General features: G+C 31.1%; 1 protein-coding gene across 1 annotated transcript; it reads right to left on the reverse strand.

Annotated features, from left to right (window-relative positions):
* Positions 1 to 262: 262 nt before the first annotated feature.
* LOC107951383 (B3 domain-containing protein Os03g0120900) lies at positions 263 to 2623 on the reverse strand. Its single transcript, XM_016886424.2, has one exon. It carries the CDS (start codon positions 1962 to 1964, stop codon positions 768 to 770), a length of 1197 nt encoding a protein of 398 aa, XP_016741913.1. The 5' UTR covers positions 1965 to 2623; the 3' UTR covers positions 263 to 767.
* Between the last annotated feature and the right edge of the window lie 16770 nt (positions 2624 to 19393).

Raw genomic sequence — 19393 nt, forward strand, 5'->3', positions numbered from 1 at the left:
TATATATATGAAGTGAGAAAAATCCTATACCTTATAAAAAGCCCTGCAAATTTGACTGCACCAGCTGCATGCTGTGTCCAATGAAGCAGCGACAAGAGAAACTGAACAACCTAGCAAGGTAAAAAAAAAACCAAGAAAGAGAGCAATTTGGATTTACATCAGATGGCTAACACTCTCTGCTCATTTACTGAGGAGTCAGCAAAAAGGTAGTTATTAACTAAACCACAGTGGAGAGAGAGAGAGAGAGAGAGAGAGAGAGAGAGAGAGAAAATTAAAGAATTTTTACAAGCATAATAAATGTCACGGGTTACGAAGCTACGGGAAATAAAGATAATTTTCAGTGGAACCACAATGGGGTGGGATACATTGAGAGACCAAAGCCCTACAGAGAGACCAAACATGAAATCCGGGGCTTCATTGATCTATGTCTAATGTAACTATCTATGTGTAATACTGTTTTTTTATAGAGTTCAAAGCATCTCATTTCTAACTAAAATCTTCACAGACACCCAAACTTCACTTGTGTACTAATTAAGCTGTAAACCAACCACCTTGAAATCTGGGATTTTGGTTCCCTTCCTCCCTTTTTTTTTATTTAGTATAGGAAAGGCTATGATCACATATCAGCATTTGCATGTTTCCACAGCCGGGTCTTCTCCTTCATAAGAATTAAGAACTGGTAAATTGAAGAAAAAAGTGGATTAGCAGGTAGCCTTTGCAGAATGTAGGGTGTTTTACGGTGGGGAATTGATAAATTTGTCCTGGTGTTATATATCAAAATCCAATGACAAGGAAGCCTTCCCTTTGTTGGCATTAAGAAAGTCAATAGGCGGTAGTACTGGGGTGCCATTGTAGAGCCTTAATTGAAGAGGATGTTGGGATGATGAAGAAAGTTGTGGACTTTGTGATGCCATTGTAGTATTTGGTATTGTAGTTGTAGATAACATTTCAGGGTTATGCGACTCCGGTATGGGGCATTCCATGTTAACCCCGAAAAGCCTTAACCTCTTCGCTGCTGCTGCACCCGTGCCTTGGACCACCGGCACCGAATCAAACACAATTGGCTCTACCACTACGCCTGGCTGCTGCTGCCACTCCATCGTTGGGGCTGCTGCTGATCTAAAAAACAATACCGATCCCATTGTACCTCCTGGATTCACCACATTGTTTCCAGTTGGAAAACCACCGTAGTAGCTGTTTCGGTTCAGAGGGTTTATCTGTGACAATTGAAAGCGATCTCTTGCTGTTGGTGGTGGCCGCATTAGTAATGGGCTCCATGGGGTATTTGAACGGTGCAAAGGCAAGTGGTGCGTATGGGGATGGAAAGAAACTGGGTCTGGTCCATCAGGTCTCCTCCTCCAATCGATAAAAAGACGGTGTTTCTCCAACTCGCCGACCCCTCTCTGGAAAGAAATTATATCGCCCGCATCAAGTTTCTTATCCTTGACGAAACGGCTCCATCCTTTGGTCATAACATAGCTTTGGCTGCTGTTCCAATAAGAGTACCTGAACCTCCATGGCTTCCCATTCCTGTCCTCGAAATTCAACAAAAGGCCTTTCTCATTGGTGGAAGAATCCAAGGGGAAATGCTTCTCGGCGTGTTGTTTTGGGATAACAAGTCTGTTCAGTTTCCCTACATCGCTTGGGGTAACTACTTTGTCGAACAATTGTTCTTTCTCGATGTTGGCAGCACTTGCACTAAGGGTTGAATCAGCTTCAGTACTTGCAGTTGCAGTAGCTGTTTCGTTATCTTCTTCAGGTTCGTACCTGTTGTTCAACCAGTTGGTACTCATTTGACGGTGGTGACCGTCGTGAATCTGATGAGCCTGTGCCTCCCATCGAGTGTTGCTAAGAGGAGGAGCCATCTGGGTTTTATGCTGAGAAGAAGAAGATGAAGGAGAAGAAGATGATGAAGAGTATGAAAAAGGAAACTTATTACCTTCTTCATTAAACCCAAAATCCATGACTTTTCTTTCGAGATCTAGACACAATAAAGATGAGGAAGATGAAGAATCAAGTATCAACCAAACAAAACCTAAAAACAAAGTAAAAAAAGAAAAAAGTGGGGACTAATCGAACCAGTTGAGATTAGAAAAAAAAAACAAACAGACACACAGACAAAGGAAGAACACCGGGAACTATGCCATGTTACTACTTGTTATAATTTACTAGTAGAACTTTAATTTTCCTAGGGTTGAACGACTATTCAGGAGAGAAACAAGAACAGGTCTTTTAGCTTAAGCTAAAACAATTTCATCTCTCTCTCCCTACAATGAGAAGAAAGTCAGTGATTCCTTCTTTGACCAACAAGATGATCTAACACCCAAACACGAAAACAAGACTTGGAGCACAAAAATATCACACATCCATCTTCCAACTTCATCTAGTTGTTGACCTTGAAACAAGAGATAAACTATCGCAAGAAAAAGAAAAAGAGAAAAAGAGGCTTTAACTTTATTTATTTTTATATATATCCAGGGGGAAGAACCTGATGAACCTCCCTCGAACCTTCTCCAGCTACCTTTCTAATTTATGTTATTGAGGCTTAATTAAGCCCTTTTTTTTTCTTTTCTTTTACTCTGGGTTTTCCTTGTTAGAGAGATTGAAAGGGAGAGAACATGTTTAAGTAATAAGTTTATACGTAGGGACCCCATGTATTACTGGTTGGGGCTCATGTGAGCTTGTACTGTCATAATCCCGGGTGCTATGCAATATTATTTTAGTAATTTTATTTGTAGGAATAAAACTATATATTAAATAAAGCCAGCTGTTGTGTATATTACTCTTTTCTATCTTTATTCTTACACATTTTTTTATCAAATTCATATAAATATTTTCATAATTGAAAGGTGATGTAACTATTAGTAACAGGAACTTTGGGGGGGGGTTAGGGTTTTGACTTGAAAACAAAAAAAATAAGCTCTTTGAATAAGATCCGTACAGGCCACTCTGCTATGGTGGCCATCCAGATGGAAAACGATATTTATCATCTTCATTCAATATTTAGTCCCTCAAAGGTATATGAAATTAAACAAAAATAAAATAAAATAAAATAAAAGGAAAAGAAAGGATTTCTTATTTCCCACGGAATTGGTGCAGGCAGCGCATGCAGTCTCAAATGGACCCATTCAATTTAGCCACGCCTTTTATAATTGGCTTTTTTTTTGTCTGTTCTTCAAACCCTGTCTAAATCTTACAACCAATCAATTCCTTATCATCAAAACCTCAAAAGTAAACACACTAATTTAACTTCAATCACATATTAAGTGTACAATATTTTGAGTAAAAGTTCAAGCGGAGCCTTTTATATTAGGGGATAATAGATTGTATTTTGTTAACTTCGCTAAAACATGAGTAAATTGATTATTATACGTTATAACTAGATGCACGTGATATATCATATGTACTGTTTAATTATTTCGTCAACTACATCAATTGTTAAGAGTAAAAATAAATAAATAAAATTTAGTAGGAATGACCAGTTTACTCTTTAATTTAATAATTTTTCTATTTTTTGAGTAAAATAAACAAAATACAATTTAATTCTTGATACAAAGACTTTTACAATACTTTTACCAAAATTTTCAGGTAATTATTTATATATCTACGTGGCTTTTAATTTTGAAACCCCCGCACCGCACCTTATAACACAGTCTTCTTTGCTTTCTCAAAGTAAAAATAACATAAAATTAACAATGCCAATTATGTGGGTATGAATGATATGAATTGAAGCTGGTGGATTCTTTGCCTTGCTGATATATACATATATAGGATAAAGGGTAGGGTGGGATATTTCCATGATATACTATAGTTCAGGTAACATTTAATATATAATTATATTAGTCAGATTGATAATGTGGAATAATAATAAAATAATATTTAATCGAAGTGCATTAATGCAAGGAAAAATATAGATATCTTGTAATAATTACATTTCATTTTGCATTGTTTAGGAGCACCAAATCTTTTACTAAGCAAAAATTTATTGCAAATGAAACCTTATTTAATGATTAGGTTTAGTTTTTAGGAATTTTAAGATATTGAATGTTAATTTATGTAAATTAGTTAGTCATAGTTAAATTAATTATTAAATTTATATTTTTGTAATGATTCATGACTGTAATTAGAGATGTTCAAATGATTAATTAAACAGTTAATCGAATAGAATTAGTAGTAATCAAATATTTTAATCTTTTTAATCTTTAACCAAACTGAAATATTTTGGTTAATTCAACAGATTAACTGAATTAACTAAAATTTATATATTTTATTTTTTTTGGTTAAAACAAGTATAAAACATATAAAAATTTAATAATCTTCATTTGACTAAACTATCTCAATTAAAACTACATATAATTTTTATTATTAATTATTAAGTTCGGTTAATTCGATTAATTATCTTATTTTAAATCGAATTAACCAATAATTAAACTTTTAAAAATTATTAACTGACTTCCAACCGAATTAAATCAATTAACCAATTAATTAATCAAATTAAATCAATTCAATCGATTAATTTAATTTTAAACAAAATTTAAACACCATATAACATAAAAAAAATCTATATCGTGAGCAGTACAGAAACAGTGGCAATAATATAATATTTATGAAGGTTCAGATATTTAAAAATTGAGACCTACCATCTAAATAAATTTCAAGTCCTTTTTTTTTTAATTTAAAAACAAAGATAAAATTGAAAAGGAGTTCCAATTGTAGAGGATATTAAGAGGAAGGCAGTGGTGGCAGGCATAGGCAGTAGGTTAGCCACTCCCCGAACAACACCCCCCCCCCCTCTTTCTCCTCCTCTCGGAATTGATGAGCATCACCTAATCAAATTCCGCCGACAAGTAATATACCTTAGAAAATAAATAAATAAATTATATTAGTATTTAACTAATTAGCAGTGAATGTTTACGTACTATGTAATTTGGTTTTTTTAAAATTTTTATTTTTTTAATTCTTTTACTTACAAAGTTAAAAAATAAATTTATCAATTATATTTGAACGAAAATATATCAAAAATTAAAATACTCAAAATTACAATTTTCACATTTTTTTTGTTCTTTTCTCTTTATACTTATACTCTCCACCGTTAGATTGAACACTAATCATGGCTGAAATAATACGGTCTTCGTTGATTTACTTTTTATTCCACATCGGTTCAATCAAATTACTCTTATTGTTGTCCTTTAGTGTCATCTCTTATGAACACATAGAGCCTCTTAACCCATTATTAAAACAAAAATGAAAGTGCTATTGAAATCATCAACTTCCACAATAAGCTTTTTTTAAGTCAAAGGAGTGTATAAGTTGAATGCCTTGGTACCTGGAAGTTCAAATAAAACCATGAATGAATTCGCATTATTGGTCAAAGTCAACATCAAATGATGAATTTTATTGATAAATAGGAGTGATTAGAGTATTGCCATTTTGTCCCTTTGCAATGTCGTCTATATGTTTGACTAAATATGAACAACAACAATAAGAATCAAAACAACCCAAATCTTGAAAAATGGTCAATTTAATTATGTGAAAAATAAAAAAGTACCATTTCATTAGTTAAACCCATCTTAAGTCTAGCATATTAAAAAAAAAAAACTTTGATTTGCTTCATCAATAGTGGTAAAGTCAAGCTAACAAAAAATAATAATTGTCATTTGAAGTATAAAAAAAAACAATGTATTTGAAGATCATCTAATTTAATAATAAACATAAATTTTAAAATGTATATTTGTTTTTACTTCTATTTTATAGATTGTGTATTGAATTATATTTCCGTATAAAACTAAGATAAAATTAGATAATATATAAACATTAAAGGATAAACTTTTAAAAATTAATATTAAATTGACCTAAATATTTTTGGTTAAATGTATTATTATGTCAATTTTAAAACTGCCACGTCATTTTTTTGTTAGTCGTTTAATGGCTAGTGACCAAAAAAGAAAATTTAAATAGTTGAGTGGCTATTTTGTAACTTTTCATTATTGACGACAAAAAAAATAGTAATAATTGGGAAAATGAATCTCATTCATAATATTTGGTTCTATTTTTTTTTTACACTTTGTTAATTTTATGCAACATTTGGTACATTAGAAAGTGATCAATTTTTTTAAGAATTTAATCATTTGGAAATTAATGTTAACAACTTAGTATGAAAGTGATTCCAACATTTGATCTTGGAATTTAACTTTTTCTTGAGAGTTACTTTATCATAAATATGATAATGTGATTTCCATAATAAAATGTGAAAATTTAATTGTTATGTTGTAATTTTTTTTATAACTAAGAAATGTTGCATTATTCTTCTTAACATATTATATATATATATTTCATTTCTCTGACATATGTATGATTATATTTAGAAAATACACCCAAAACAAATTTAAAATAATTTTGTTGTGAATAAAATTTTAAATTAAAATGATATGTTTTTTTTAAATTACTAATTAAAATATCATTTTTTAGTATTTAATTCAAATAATTACTAATAATAAAGTTTATTGTAAAATATTAAATATATTATTATATTTTATTTATTAAGGGTAATTTTATAAATTATCATTACATTATTGGAGGTCGTTAAAGCTATCCAATGAAATATTTCTGCCACGTCTAGTTCAGCCTTGATTAGGCGAATTCATACCATCTTAACGCAAGAAAAACAATAATTATAGCAAAACCAAGTTACAGGTTGTTTAGCTAAATTAGCTTTGGTAAAAAGGATGCCTTACAAATTCTTTATTTTTCCCCTACGCAAATTCTAGATATCTTAGAAATGGATAAGACAAAGGATGTTTCTCCTTTTCAGGACTTTTCTATGTAATTAATTGATAATTTTTACTTTCATCAAAAAAAAAAAGTTGAAAAATAACATTCCCAGCAATTACACTCCCATCAATGACATTTCAAGGAATTGCTTTTCATCAGTTTTCAGTAATTTGTATTTCAATATGTTCAGTTTTGTTTGATTTTTGATTTACAAATTAAAAGATTGTAACTATTCGAATTGAACCGAATTTTACTTTATTTAATTTATAGTTATTTTTATTCCTTATATTATAAAATAAATATATAATATTTAAATTAGAAAAAATAACTTAAATACTATATAAAAAAATATTTTTAAAGAATTTAAAAATCAATGAATCAAATCAACCCAGACCTAATTGAACTGGTGGAATTTGATTAAGTTCATTCCATTAATTTTATTTTATTTAGTTTTAAAACCATAATATTGCATAAAAACTGCAATTGTTTTTTTTTCCCAAAAGCAACCAAGTCATTATTACCCTTAAGTTTTTACTTGGTAGAGCAAAAAGAAAATTGGAAGGATGAAAAATTAAAGGGTAGAAAAACTAGAAGGATGAAAAATATAATTTTTCTTTCCATAGTGCTTGGTAAGAAATATGAAAAAATGGAAAGAAAAATTAATTTTCTTTTCTTTCATTGCTTGATAGAGTTGAAAAATGAAAGGAAAGAAAATAAAACATTTGAAAAATACATAATTTTGATCTAACATAAATATCTCTCCCAGATTTTCTCCTCCCATCTTTTCAATTTGGAATTATTAGTTTTTATGCATAATGATGAAAAATGACAATTTCTCCTTTTTCTTTCCTCTTTCTTTTTTCCTTACTAAACACACTCAAAATTTATTTTCTTTCCACTTTTTCACTCCCTCTTCCCATCCTCCCACTTTTCTACTCAACCAAGCACACCCTTAGCCTCGACAAACCTAGATATTCTTACACCATCAATCGAATTTCCACCCTTCATTTTCCAAGTAATTTTTTTCTAAAAACTCCTTGCAATAAGAGGAAGTGAATATTAATAATCTTTTAATATTTAAAAAATTAAATCATATTTTGAAATATCATTTTTAGCATATTGTTCAATGCTAAACATGATCATATGATGCAATTTTATTTTTTTTTGAATTTTACTTTCCAAGATTGCTTAAGACTAGGTCTAGTAAATTTTGCTATTAAAAAAATTAAATTTATGTACATTTAATAATTAAATGAAATAAAAATATTTTTTAAATTATCAAATTATGATTTGGATTAAATCTAATTAGCCTAAATTATAAAAGACTTTCAATATCTAACTTAAGTAGGTCATATCAATTAAACTAGGCGAATAGGTTAACAACTTTGATGAGCTTTTTACTAATGGAGAGTTTGTGAGGAACAATAAAATAGGATGGCAACACACACACAGAGAGATTTTGTTCATATGGAAAAGTGGTTGATGTTCATGCTTAAAAGAGAAGTTCCTAGGGTTCATAGTGAAACCGTCAGAGATTGTAAAATCTTAAAGAAGCTTTACCCCTCCTCCAAGTTATCGGCTCTTTAATTTTCTTACTCCTATATTCTCACTTTCTTAAAGGATAATGGGTGTGGTGAACTAAGAAAACTTCTAGTTCCTTTTCTAATCCTAAAAGAATTTTTCCAACAATATCCTTACCACCATGTGGCCAGGCCTCAATGTTGGATTTTACATCAAAGTACGTTATATTCGACAATTCTCAAATCTAGCTCTTGTCATTCGTTAGGACTCCTTCCCCCCTAGACAAGAATTCGAAACATGATGTAAGCTTAATGTACCCTCAACCCTTAATGGTAAACCTCTTCGCTGATAGAAATATTGTTGAAAATTTGCACCTATTTTTCAGTATGGGATTTTCAGTGCTTAAATCACTAGAAGGAATGGACCATTTAGTGGGAAAAGGAAAACTTTGTACCAAACAATGAAAGATCCTAATGTATTTCTCCCTCACCAGATGCATATTCCTTTTGGAACTGTCTAACATTGCACAACAACCCTTCCACTCTATAAAAATGAAAACCTCTTTTGATACATTTATTAGCGATGACAAGATATGAACTTTTCAAAAGACATTGACAGAAGGTTCCTCCCCTTTTTTACAACAATCTATAAAATACGTCTATAAAGCCCATCATGATGTGCTAATCAACTAGCTTGAGCAATCCCATAGGAATTTAGCACATCCACAAAGAACGGATGAAAGGGAAGGTGAAACCTAGCTTCGAAAACATAAAGTAAAAGAATGAATTACCAGGCCCCCTCTCCCCCAAAAAAACTTCGCTCAACTTGTAATCCCCTTCCAAAATAGAAAATTCAAACTTGCAATTTCCTTTAACTTCTATCCCTCCACAGTCTAACAAAGTCAACATGTTTTTCATCGGGGTGCAGACAAAGTTGTTACTTTTAGTTAATGTGTCATAAGACCTCTTCTTCACAACACCATCCCCAACCATTAAATTATAAAGAAAAGGAAAGAAAAAAATAGAAGGAAGAAATAAAGAATCTTACCTAAGAACACACGAAATGTAGTAACAAGCCTCAACACTAAATAAAAATGAAAGATAAGTGGAAAAAGAAACACAAAGAAACAAAAACAAATTCAAGAGAGCAGTGAAGAAACTTTTCAGTTAAGGGAAATTATAAAAAGGATTAACATGGAACACCAGAAACAGGATTTACACTACCCTTAACCGCATCTAACTATTGTACCTCTGCAAAACTTTCACATACCCTCATCCAAACCATATATGATCCTCGCACTTGTAATCCAATAACCACCCTCACCTGTCTATCAAAGATTTCTACATGTTCCACAGTCATAATTACCTTGATAACACATGGCTTAACTATCACATTTCCCTAAAATCATGCCACAATTAAGTCACTAATTATGTTACTGATACAAATTTTTAATTTCAAACACACATTCTTTGAAATCCAAAAGTCATATTCTGAAATTTGAAAGTTCAAAGAATGTGTGTTTGAAATTAAAAATTTAAAATAGATTCACCTTCGCCTTACACTAAGGTTGAAAAAAGATGGTATGAAACTATAATTCCACGTCATCCATATCCCTTACCAATAGGAGAATGACAAATCATATTTTTCCTTTTGATTTTTAGCATTTTTAGTTAGATTTGAATTTTTTGAGGAGGACAAACCTGAAAATCAGGAGGAAAAAGTCTAATTTGTCATTCTCCTATTGGAAAGGTATAGGGATAACATGGAATCACAGTTTCATACAATCCCTTCTCCACCAAAGTTAGCCATTTGTCTCAAAGGAGGTTACCTCTCTTCAACTAGGGATAATTGTTACACATGATACCTTCTCTAGACAATGAGGGTTCCACTAGCATACTTCCATTGGAGGCACTTTTCACTCAAGTCCTAAGGAACACACAAGTCATCATTGCTAGGTAGGCCAATTTATATTGACAAGATAACCATCACCCATCACTTATATATTCTACAGTGTCACATCACCCACCTATCTAAGTCTTCTTAGAGGATCAGTGAACCAACCATGGTCTGCCACGTGCCTCCATAGTCATATTTTTATATAAATTCATCTCACCCTTGTGAAAGGATTGACATAACCAATACCTCTCTAATATCTTTCTTCATCCCTCTGCATGTCCTCTCACTCCATTAACCACTCTTTTAAGAACAACCAACATCCTAACCTGATAACTTTTTGCCCACATAGGTGAACCAAACTTTTATCCTCTATCGTCTACTCATTATAGATTCTTTGTGTCAACAATCCTAAATTTATTCACTCTTTGTGTGTATGATGTAAGAAATGATTGTTTATATTGTACAACTCACATTATTGGCAGGGACAAATCATTGTCACACATAAGACAAGCAACAATCCTTGCGATTTAAGACCACTACACGGATTTAAGGATTACCACCTGTGACCAATAAGGCAAACATTAAAGTTTGTAATAAATGGTAGTTTATTGTTAATATATTTAGAGTATTTCTTTAAAATAAAGGTTAAAATATGCTCCAAGTCTCTGTACTTTCTATACATTTGAAATTTAGTCCATCTACATTTATTTCAAGAAATTTAGTCTTTTTACTTTCTAAATTTTAAAATTAAGGTCCAATCATGAATACCATTAAAATCATTTTGTTAAATTCAAGTTTATAATATCAATTTTTTTTTACATAACTACCAAGTGAATAACTTTTTTTATTACAAAATGTCACATTGATAAATCTAATTAACAAAAATTTTTAAAAATGTTTTTAGTTAAATCTAAAATTTAAAATTTTAATAAAATAAAAAAATTTAAATTTAAATACAAAGAGTATAAACACTTGAAAAATATTTTAACATATGTGGCTGTCTTGGAGTTGTGAAAGTAGAGTAGTCCACCTATCAGTTGGAAACAATTTGGCAAATTTAGTATTCATATGAATTATGGTACTTGCCATTAAAAAATAATACCAGGTTTTCTTTTATTGGTTTCTCAACTTTCAATGGGATGCTTCCGTCGCCTCCACAGATTAGGGTGACGTTTAAAAGCTTTTATTGAAAGTAATTAAACAAATAAATGTTGGAATCACTTGCTATGATATACTAATTATTCATAACACTTTCACAAGACTAATTACATTTTAACGTTTTTAAATTCTGTAAATCAAGTTAGAAATTTATTCTGATAAACTTTGTCCAATGGTAAAAGTATTTAATAATTTAAAATGACTAACATAAAAATAAATTTAATACAACATATTTAGATATAATTATCATGTAAAAATATATTGCACTTTAAAAAAATATAAATTTAAATTTAAAAAATAATATTATTAGCAGAAACAATTAGACATAAAAATTGAGAAGATGAAATCAACTGATTTTTGAGCCATCTCACCATACCCATTCCTCCTAATATTATTATAATAAAATATGCGTGTTTAATCTATTATTTTCTACTACTACTACTTATATTATATTCCATAAAATTCCATCTGAAGGAAGAAGGTTTTGGGTTTCCCATGGTAACCATGTTGAATTTCTGATTAAAATATGACCCACACAAGTATTGAGGGCTCGGGGATTGGAGTAGTGTTTAATTTTAGGTAGCTATGCTATAAATAGTCATGCCGCATGCAACAACTTCACAGAAACTAGCAACCCTGTCAAATATTATATGATCATCAAGAATAATAACCCATATCTTGCGTCGCCTGCCTCTCTTTTTGTTCCCCCTGAAATTACCATACATACTGCATACAAATAAGCCACAATTAATGTTTATGGCAACTCGCTATACGTTTCCTCAAAGTTTAAGTTAATTTGCTAGCTAGCTCTACCCATCACCTTGACCAAATTTTTGTTACTATTAAGCCCTTTTGCAAGCATTATCTATTTTATTTATAATTTAGATAAAAAGGTAGATTAATTTTTTATTGTTAAATGTTTAAATTGGAGCTCAACCTTTTAGGGGTTGTTTACATAAGAATTAAACTTTTTAAAATGGCTGTATAAGAGAAATCTTTTATAAAAATACTCAAATGAAGTCAAACCTTTTAAAATGGTCAAATGAAGATCAAACTTTTTTGAAAGTGATTAAATAAAGGTACACATTTTCAAAAGTGTTCAAGTAAGAGTTTCTCAAATGTTATATACAGGTTTTAAATTATGTTCTGATTGCTTCTTTTTTCTTTTCAAGCAATATTTGATTCAAGTGTTCTATGTTTTATTTTAAACACGACAGCATTTTGTTAATTTTTTTACAAATTGAGTTGAAGCGTATTAAAAATCTTTATTTGAGCATTTTTATAAATCTTAAACTTTTATTTAATCACTTTAAAAGGTTTAACTTTTATGTGAGCATTCTCTAAAAAATTAAGTTCTAATTTAAGTATTTACGTTTTATTTTATTGAATCATAACCTATTTAGCATCCAAGAAACTTTTCAAACCTAATGAAACCCAAAACGCAGTCCATGCTTGTCTCTTTTTGTGGTATAAAGGAAGCAACCAACTTATAATATGGAACTCGAAAATTTTCCACAATTCCTTCCGGTGTACTTTGGAGAGTGTTACACCATAGAACACTCCATTACTATACATGTACGCATTTTATGTAGCATGTGGTAGATGGTGTACATCAAAATGGAATTATTGTAAGTTGACTTTTTGTGTTTTCACCTATCCTGTCAATATTAATGCAATTGCCACCTTGTGACGTACTTCTGTAAAAACTAAACATATGTGGAGAATGGCGTGCATGCATATCAATCAGAGCCACATTTAACATGTACACAAGAATTTTTGGAATATATATATATTCTTAGACCCTAAGTTACCGCATCTCTTGCTGTCTTTAATATATGTACGAAACTATTTGTGGTGGGTTAGGGAATGGTTGGTGGGACGACGTTTTGTGAATTCGAGTAGCTGCGTTGTCAATATGGAATGGAAGCATCAAAGATGCAGGATGATTAGATACAATAAATTTGGTAAAGAAACATGGCACCATTATAATATATTTAACAAGACATAATGTATTTAAATACGATTAATATGATAAATTTAATACGTGTATTAGATTTGATTATAAAATTTTGACATTTAATTAATAATTTTGATATCTTATATTTTTATTAGGCTGACATAAGAATACAAGGTAGGTAAAAATATATATACAAAATAGTTGTCACACTCAAAAAATCGAGTTAGAAAAATCGAGTTTGTGAAAATTGAGAGTGGTCACGCCCCGATTTATAATGTTATATTTGTGCGTTTATAAATCGTGGGTTTGAAACGAATACCGAAATTAAAATCATAAATAAATAATTAAATTATCAAAATAATATAATCAGGTATTATTATATTAATTAATCTAAAATGAAACTTGAGTTAGGACCTAATTTGAAAACAATGTGTTTTAACTGAGTTAGGACCTAATTGGAAAAGGGATAAAATGAATTAAAATATTAATAATGAGACTTGACTATGAGTATTAATTATTGTATATAAACTAAAATAGGAATGTGTTAAAAACTATAAATTTAAATAATTTAATAAAAAAATAAGTAAATATGTAAGCTAATAAAGAATATGTAAGTTAAGCTCGAAATATATACAATTAAGTGACTCAAATAAAAAAACAAAAGATATATTGAATGGTTAAGTGTTAGCTTCCTTCCCTAGAGAGCCTAGGTTTAAACCCCATTGCTTCCATTTCTTTTCCTTTTAATTTTCAGCAACTTAGGATAAAAACCACACTAAAATAAATTGTATTGGGTGTAAAAATTGGACATGAAATAGGTTTAGGTCTAATGGTTAGCATGCTCGAACCTTTCTTGGAGGTTTTAGATTCAAGTCCCTCCTTTCTTTATTTCATAATTACACCAAAAACGCCCCAAAAACATATCAATATGATTAAGCGTAAAAAATAAACAAAAAATTGGCAATATCCAATGGTTAAGGTGTTAGCCCCCTTAAATGACCAAGGTTTAAGCCTCTTCCTTTTCCCTTTTAATTTTAATTTCAAAATTTGACAAAATCTTAGGAAAATTGCAAGTAACAGCCCTAGGGTTTACAAACCCTAGTAATTGACCTAATTCTTTTCTAATTAGAATTCATATCTTACCTTTTCTTAAAATTCCAATAAAATTAGAATTCTACCATCTTTTTATCTTCTTTTCCTAATTAGAATTTCAATATGCTCATTTTCAAATCCTAATAGAATTTGCCCTCTATCCTTCTATTTATTCTTTATTTATTTTCTCTCTTTTCTTTACACCATATTTTTATCTTTCTTGCTATTGATTATTTTGCCTTCCCAGATTAAGACATCTTCCATTCAATTGTTCTTTCTATCAGATTTGTGATTGACTTCAATAGTATCTCTACTCTTGCCAAATCGGTAAGTACATCTTGTGCTTGAGGTTTAGTTCTTGAATTTTCATAATATTACTATTCGACGCTAATATTCTATTAACCTTAATTGAATCTTGATACCCAATGTTAACTCGTATATAAATATCATTTGAAAAACCTGTTTTAGGTGCATCGGATTAGATTTGAGTCATTAGAAACGTCGTTTGAGATCCCAGTGTTAGGTGTGTATTCTTTTACAAGTGACTCGGGGCAAACCATGCCTCGAAATAAGGCCACACAGGCGTGTGGACGACACAACCCCACATGGCCATGTTCCCCCCGAAGCCCGGGGAATTAGAATTTCACACGGCCCAAAACGTTCCACATAGCGTGCCATACGACTGCATCTCCACTGTAGCTTAATTTTGCATGTTTCACATGACCTCAGTCTGTTACACGGCCTGGCCACATGGCCTTGTATCCCCTCCACACAAACTAAGGCATTGCACACGGCCTGACAACACAACCATGTGCCCTTATTTTACAATTTTTGCCTAGAAATTTTATGATTTGATTAGTTTAGCCCCTGAATGACTTTTGAACTATTTTAGTGTTTTATTTTATTCAATTAAGTCCCTGATAATATGAACAATGTTAAACTCCATGACTTGATTGGCTGAATTAATGTTATATATAATTGCATGAATTGAGAATGTATATATGTCTATTGTATATGTAATTGTGATTGTATGTACAACCTACCTTATGTTACCGTTAAACCGAGCACTTGAGAATCATGCCTATTTCTAATGAATCAATCTGCTATAGGCATAATATTTTCCATTGAATCGAACTGTTAAAAGCATAATGATTGTTATCGTAATGTTCTATAAAAAGCATACTAAATGCTACCATATTGATCTGTTGTAAGCATGTCATGTTGCATTGCATAGGGTGGGACGATATGAGCGGGGGAAGTGTGAGTAGATTCTCTACATCATTGAGTGGTTTATCCATACCATTTGATCAGTTTATCTGCATTGTTGAGTGGTTTATCCACACTATATTAGCAGCTTTTATCTGCACCAATGAGTGGTTTATCCACACAGTACTAGCAGCTTTAATATGCAAATATGTTGTGCATCCACAACCTATTGACAACTTGTCTACAAAACTTTTTTATCAAAAATCCCGGTGGTTCATCCACCCTTTTTTATTACTAGTGGTTTATCCACAATGAGTGGTTCGTCCACAACGACGAGTCGTTTATCCACAACATGGTGTAAAAGTAAAGGAGTTCTGGAGAACTCCTATTGTGGTGTGTAGTGGTTTATCCACAATAATTGAGATTGTATTGTATTCATAAGCATTGAGATATTGTGACGATGAGATGAACTAAAAAATCGATATTCTAAAATTACTATTGTATACTATTGATGGTTAATTTGAAAAACCGATTCTCTGACTTGATATTTGATTGCAATTGTACTATGCTTTATTATTTGATGACTTATCGACTATTTACACTGATATTCTAGTGATTGAGCTCACACTGAGCTTCATAACTCACTCCATTTTTTCTCCTTCTTTACAGATAACCCACCAGGTTAGGACACAGACACAACATTTAGAGGGATTCAAATCAGTTTTTTCTATTAAAATGTATTAGATTTATTATTTGAAATTTTTCTTTATTCAGAAACTGTAATGTTTTATTTAAGTGTGGCATGTAACTGAAGTTTTTTAGGGATTAATCAGCATGTATGACCTTTAATTATGATTAGGTTATTAAAATTAAGGAATTTAATTATTATGCATGAAATACAATTTCTATTAAAACTAAGTTAGGTATCAACTTGACAATTGAGTCCATTTTAGTCCCAAACTTGAAACCTATAAAAGTTTGATGATGTGGCATTATGAGATTGTGCAACATCATCACTTGAAAATTAAAAAATATATATGAATTTTTAGGTGATGATGTGGTACAATTTCAAAGTTTCACATGGCACTTAAATTTGACAACTGAGTCAATTTTAGTCCCAACTTGAAAACTATAAAAGTTTGATTACGTGACATTATGAGATTGTGCTACATCATCACTTGAAAATTCATATAAATTATATGAATTTTCAAGTGATGATGTGGTACAATTTCAATGTTTCATATACAATATTTTAATAACTAGACATATGGTTAAATAGGTCAAACCACCAATTCTCGATTCAACCAGTTCAATCAATTCAACCGTCGGACCAATACCAATTACATAACTAATTAAAAATTTATATGAATCTAAAAAAATTACAAAAAAAACTTTTATAAATATGTTCAATTATCGATTTTTGTCCCAATTTTTAATTTTTACTAATTTCAATTAGTTTTTGAGTTAATTAATTTAACCCCTTTGTACGGACCATTATATTGGTTAGTTCTCGATCAATTTGATTTGGTCCTTGTTCTAGTAACACTAGTCACATTATCAAATCTTGATAAAATCTAAGTTTAGGGACCAAAATTGATCTAGTTGTCAAGTTCAAAGACCAAACTGGATGAAAAAACGTACAGGTACCAAAGTATATAATCCCATATGTTTATAAGAGGCTTAAATATGGTTAAGCATGACTCTCTATTGTTAAAAAGATGTAGGTGCTATAAAAGTTAGAAATTATGATAGCTTATCTGTATGCATTGTGTGTGATTGATGAGTAAAAGGATCAAATAAGATATTATAGTTTAAAAGACATGCTCAAGTGCAATGGGGATGGCCAATATGTATATTTTGTAAACTAATGAGGAGAAAAACTATGTGATGATATATTATGTAACATCCTAAAAATTGGACTAGAAGAATTGAGTTAGCAGAACCAAGAGTGGTTACACCTTGATTTTGAGTTTGGACTTTGAGAATTTTGCAAAACAAATTGATCTGGTTCAATGGTTAAGTGCTCTGGATGTGTGTTTGAGATCATGTGTTCAAATCTCTGTGTAAGCAATAAGAAAATACTTTTATACTATTCTGTAAATTAGTTTAGTTTAGTTTTTATTTATTTATTTTATTAACTTCCTTCTCTCATGTTTCCAAAACCGTTTCTCTCTCTTTCTATTTTCTTTTCTTTTTTTCTTTTCTTCTGTAAATTTCTTTCATTTTTACTTTCTGGAGTGGAATAGATCTCATGCGGGGTTTGATCTTTTCTCCCAGTCCTGTTCTTAATGTCAATAAGAGTTCAATTACTTATATCGCTAGTATGGTGGTTTTTCTGTTGGTTTTTGAGTTCTGTAGTAAGGGATGATTTTTATTGAGGTTTGTTAATTGGTTGTTTGAATCAGGAGAGGACTAAATGACACCTAGGGTTCCTTCGACGAATTAATAATAACGTGTCTGCTGTCAGTTTAATAGTATGTTTCAGTCTGGGGTTTGATGTTGAAAGTTCTTCAACATAACTTTGGTTTGGATGCTAATTTAAACAATTTGATTTGGTTTAATCATCTGATTTGGTCACTATAACATTATTTTTAGGTCCAGAATTTATCCTTATTTTTTCTACATCAAAATTGTATCAGGTGTGTACTGAAAACCTAATTTTTTACAAATTTTCGAACGCCAAAAAATATAAGTGTCAACGCCACACATCCGTGTGGTGGGTTATATTGGTCACATGACTGTGTTCCAGGTTGTGTAGCTTACTATTTTAGAATTAAAGTCAGACAGGCCAGAGACACGGGCGTGTGTCCAGGCCATGTTAGAGATATTTTGATATTTGAGTCACATGAGCGTGCGCTTGGCCATGTGCTAGATTGTGTAACTCATTTTTTTAGCCACACTAATGTCTGCCAGGCCGTGTGTGGTATTAAGAAGGCCACACGGGCGTGTGCTATGCCGTGTAGACTACACGGGCCAACCATCTAGGCTGTGTGAATCCACACGAGCGTATGGCCCAAAAATTAGTATTTTTCATAGGGCCGTAAATGTCGTTCGAATTGAACATAGGCCTTTTGTAAGGTCCATATGATCTAAAATAAGCTGTTAAACTTGATATTTGATGAACTGTTGATGTATAATCCGTTATCTGTTCGTATGTCTGATATGATATAAGCTAAGTAAGTATAATCTGTTAGCGAATAATGTGCTTTTGATTGGGACGTGTGTAAGGTATATGATTTATTCAAGTATGATTTGTGCTCTGTTAATTTTGATGATATGTTTTTCTGTGTTGCTGTGTTGGATAATGACATGTGATATTTGAATATGTTATTGTGTTTGATACAGATTCTGATTCTGATATGTAACCATACATGTGATTTTGTGGAAAATCTGATTGAATCATTAAGATTTGATCAATTTGTTCTGCTAAGCGTGGATTCTCATGCCTTCTGCTTCTATTATTGTACGATAGCATGTCCTACATACTTATCATTCTAATTTTGAATATACATGCCATGACACTTTGCATGAGATCCGGGTAAATGTGAAAGGAAGAAGTTCTAGAAGTTTAATGATTGCATTATCTGGTGGTTTATCCATAATTCTATTTTGGCAGCTTGGCTGCAACATAGTGGCTTCACCACATATATTTGATCTGGCAGTTTTAACTGCAATTCTAGTGGCACTGCCTATAATTATCTGTTGGTGTAATTTAAGTTGGATGAGTTCTGGGAAAACTCTATTTTTAATGTGTAGCGGAGTTAGATAGGATGGTTTTTGAAAAATATGTAT

The sequence above is a fragment of the Gossypium hirsutum genome, chromosome A02, assembly GCF_007990345.1.
Source record: "Gossypium hirsutum isolate 1008001.06 chromosome A02, Gossypium_hirsutum_v2.1, whole genome shotgun sequence".
Classification (NCBI taxonomy): domain Eukaryota; kingdom Viridiplantae; phylum Streptophyta; class Magnoliopsida; order Malvales; family Malvaceae; genus Gossypium; species Gossypium hirsutum.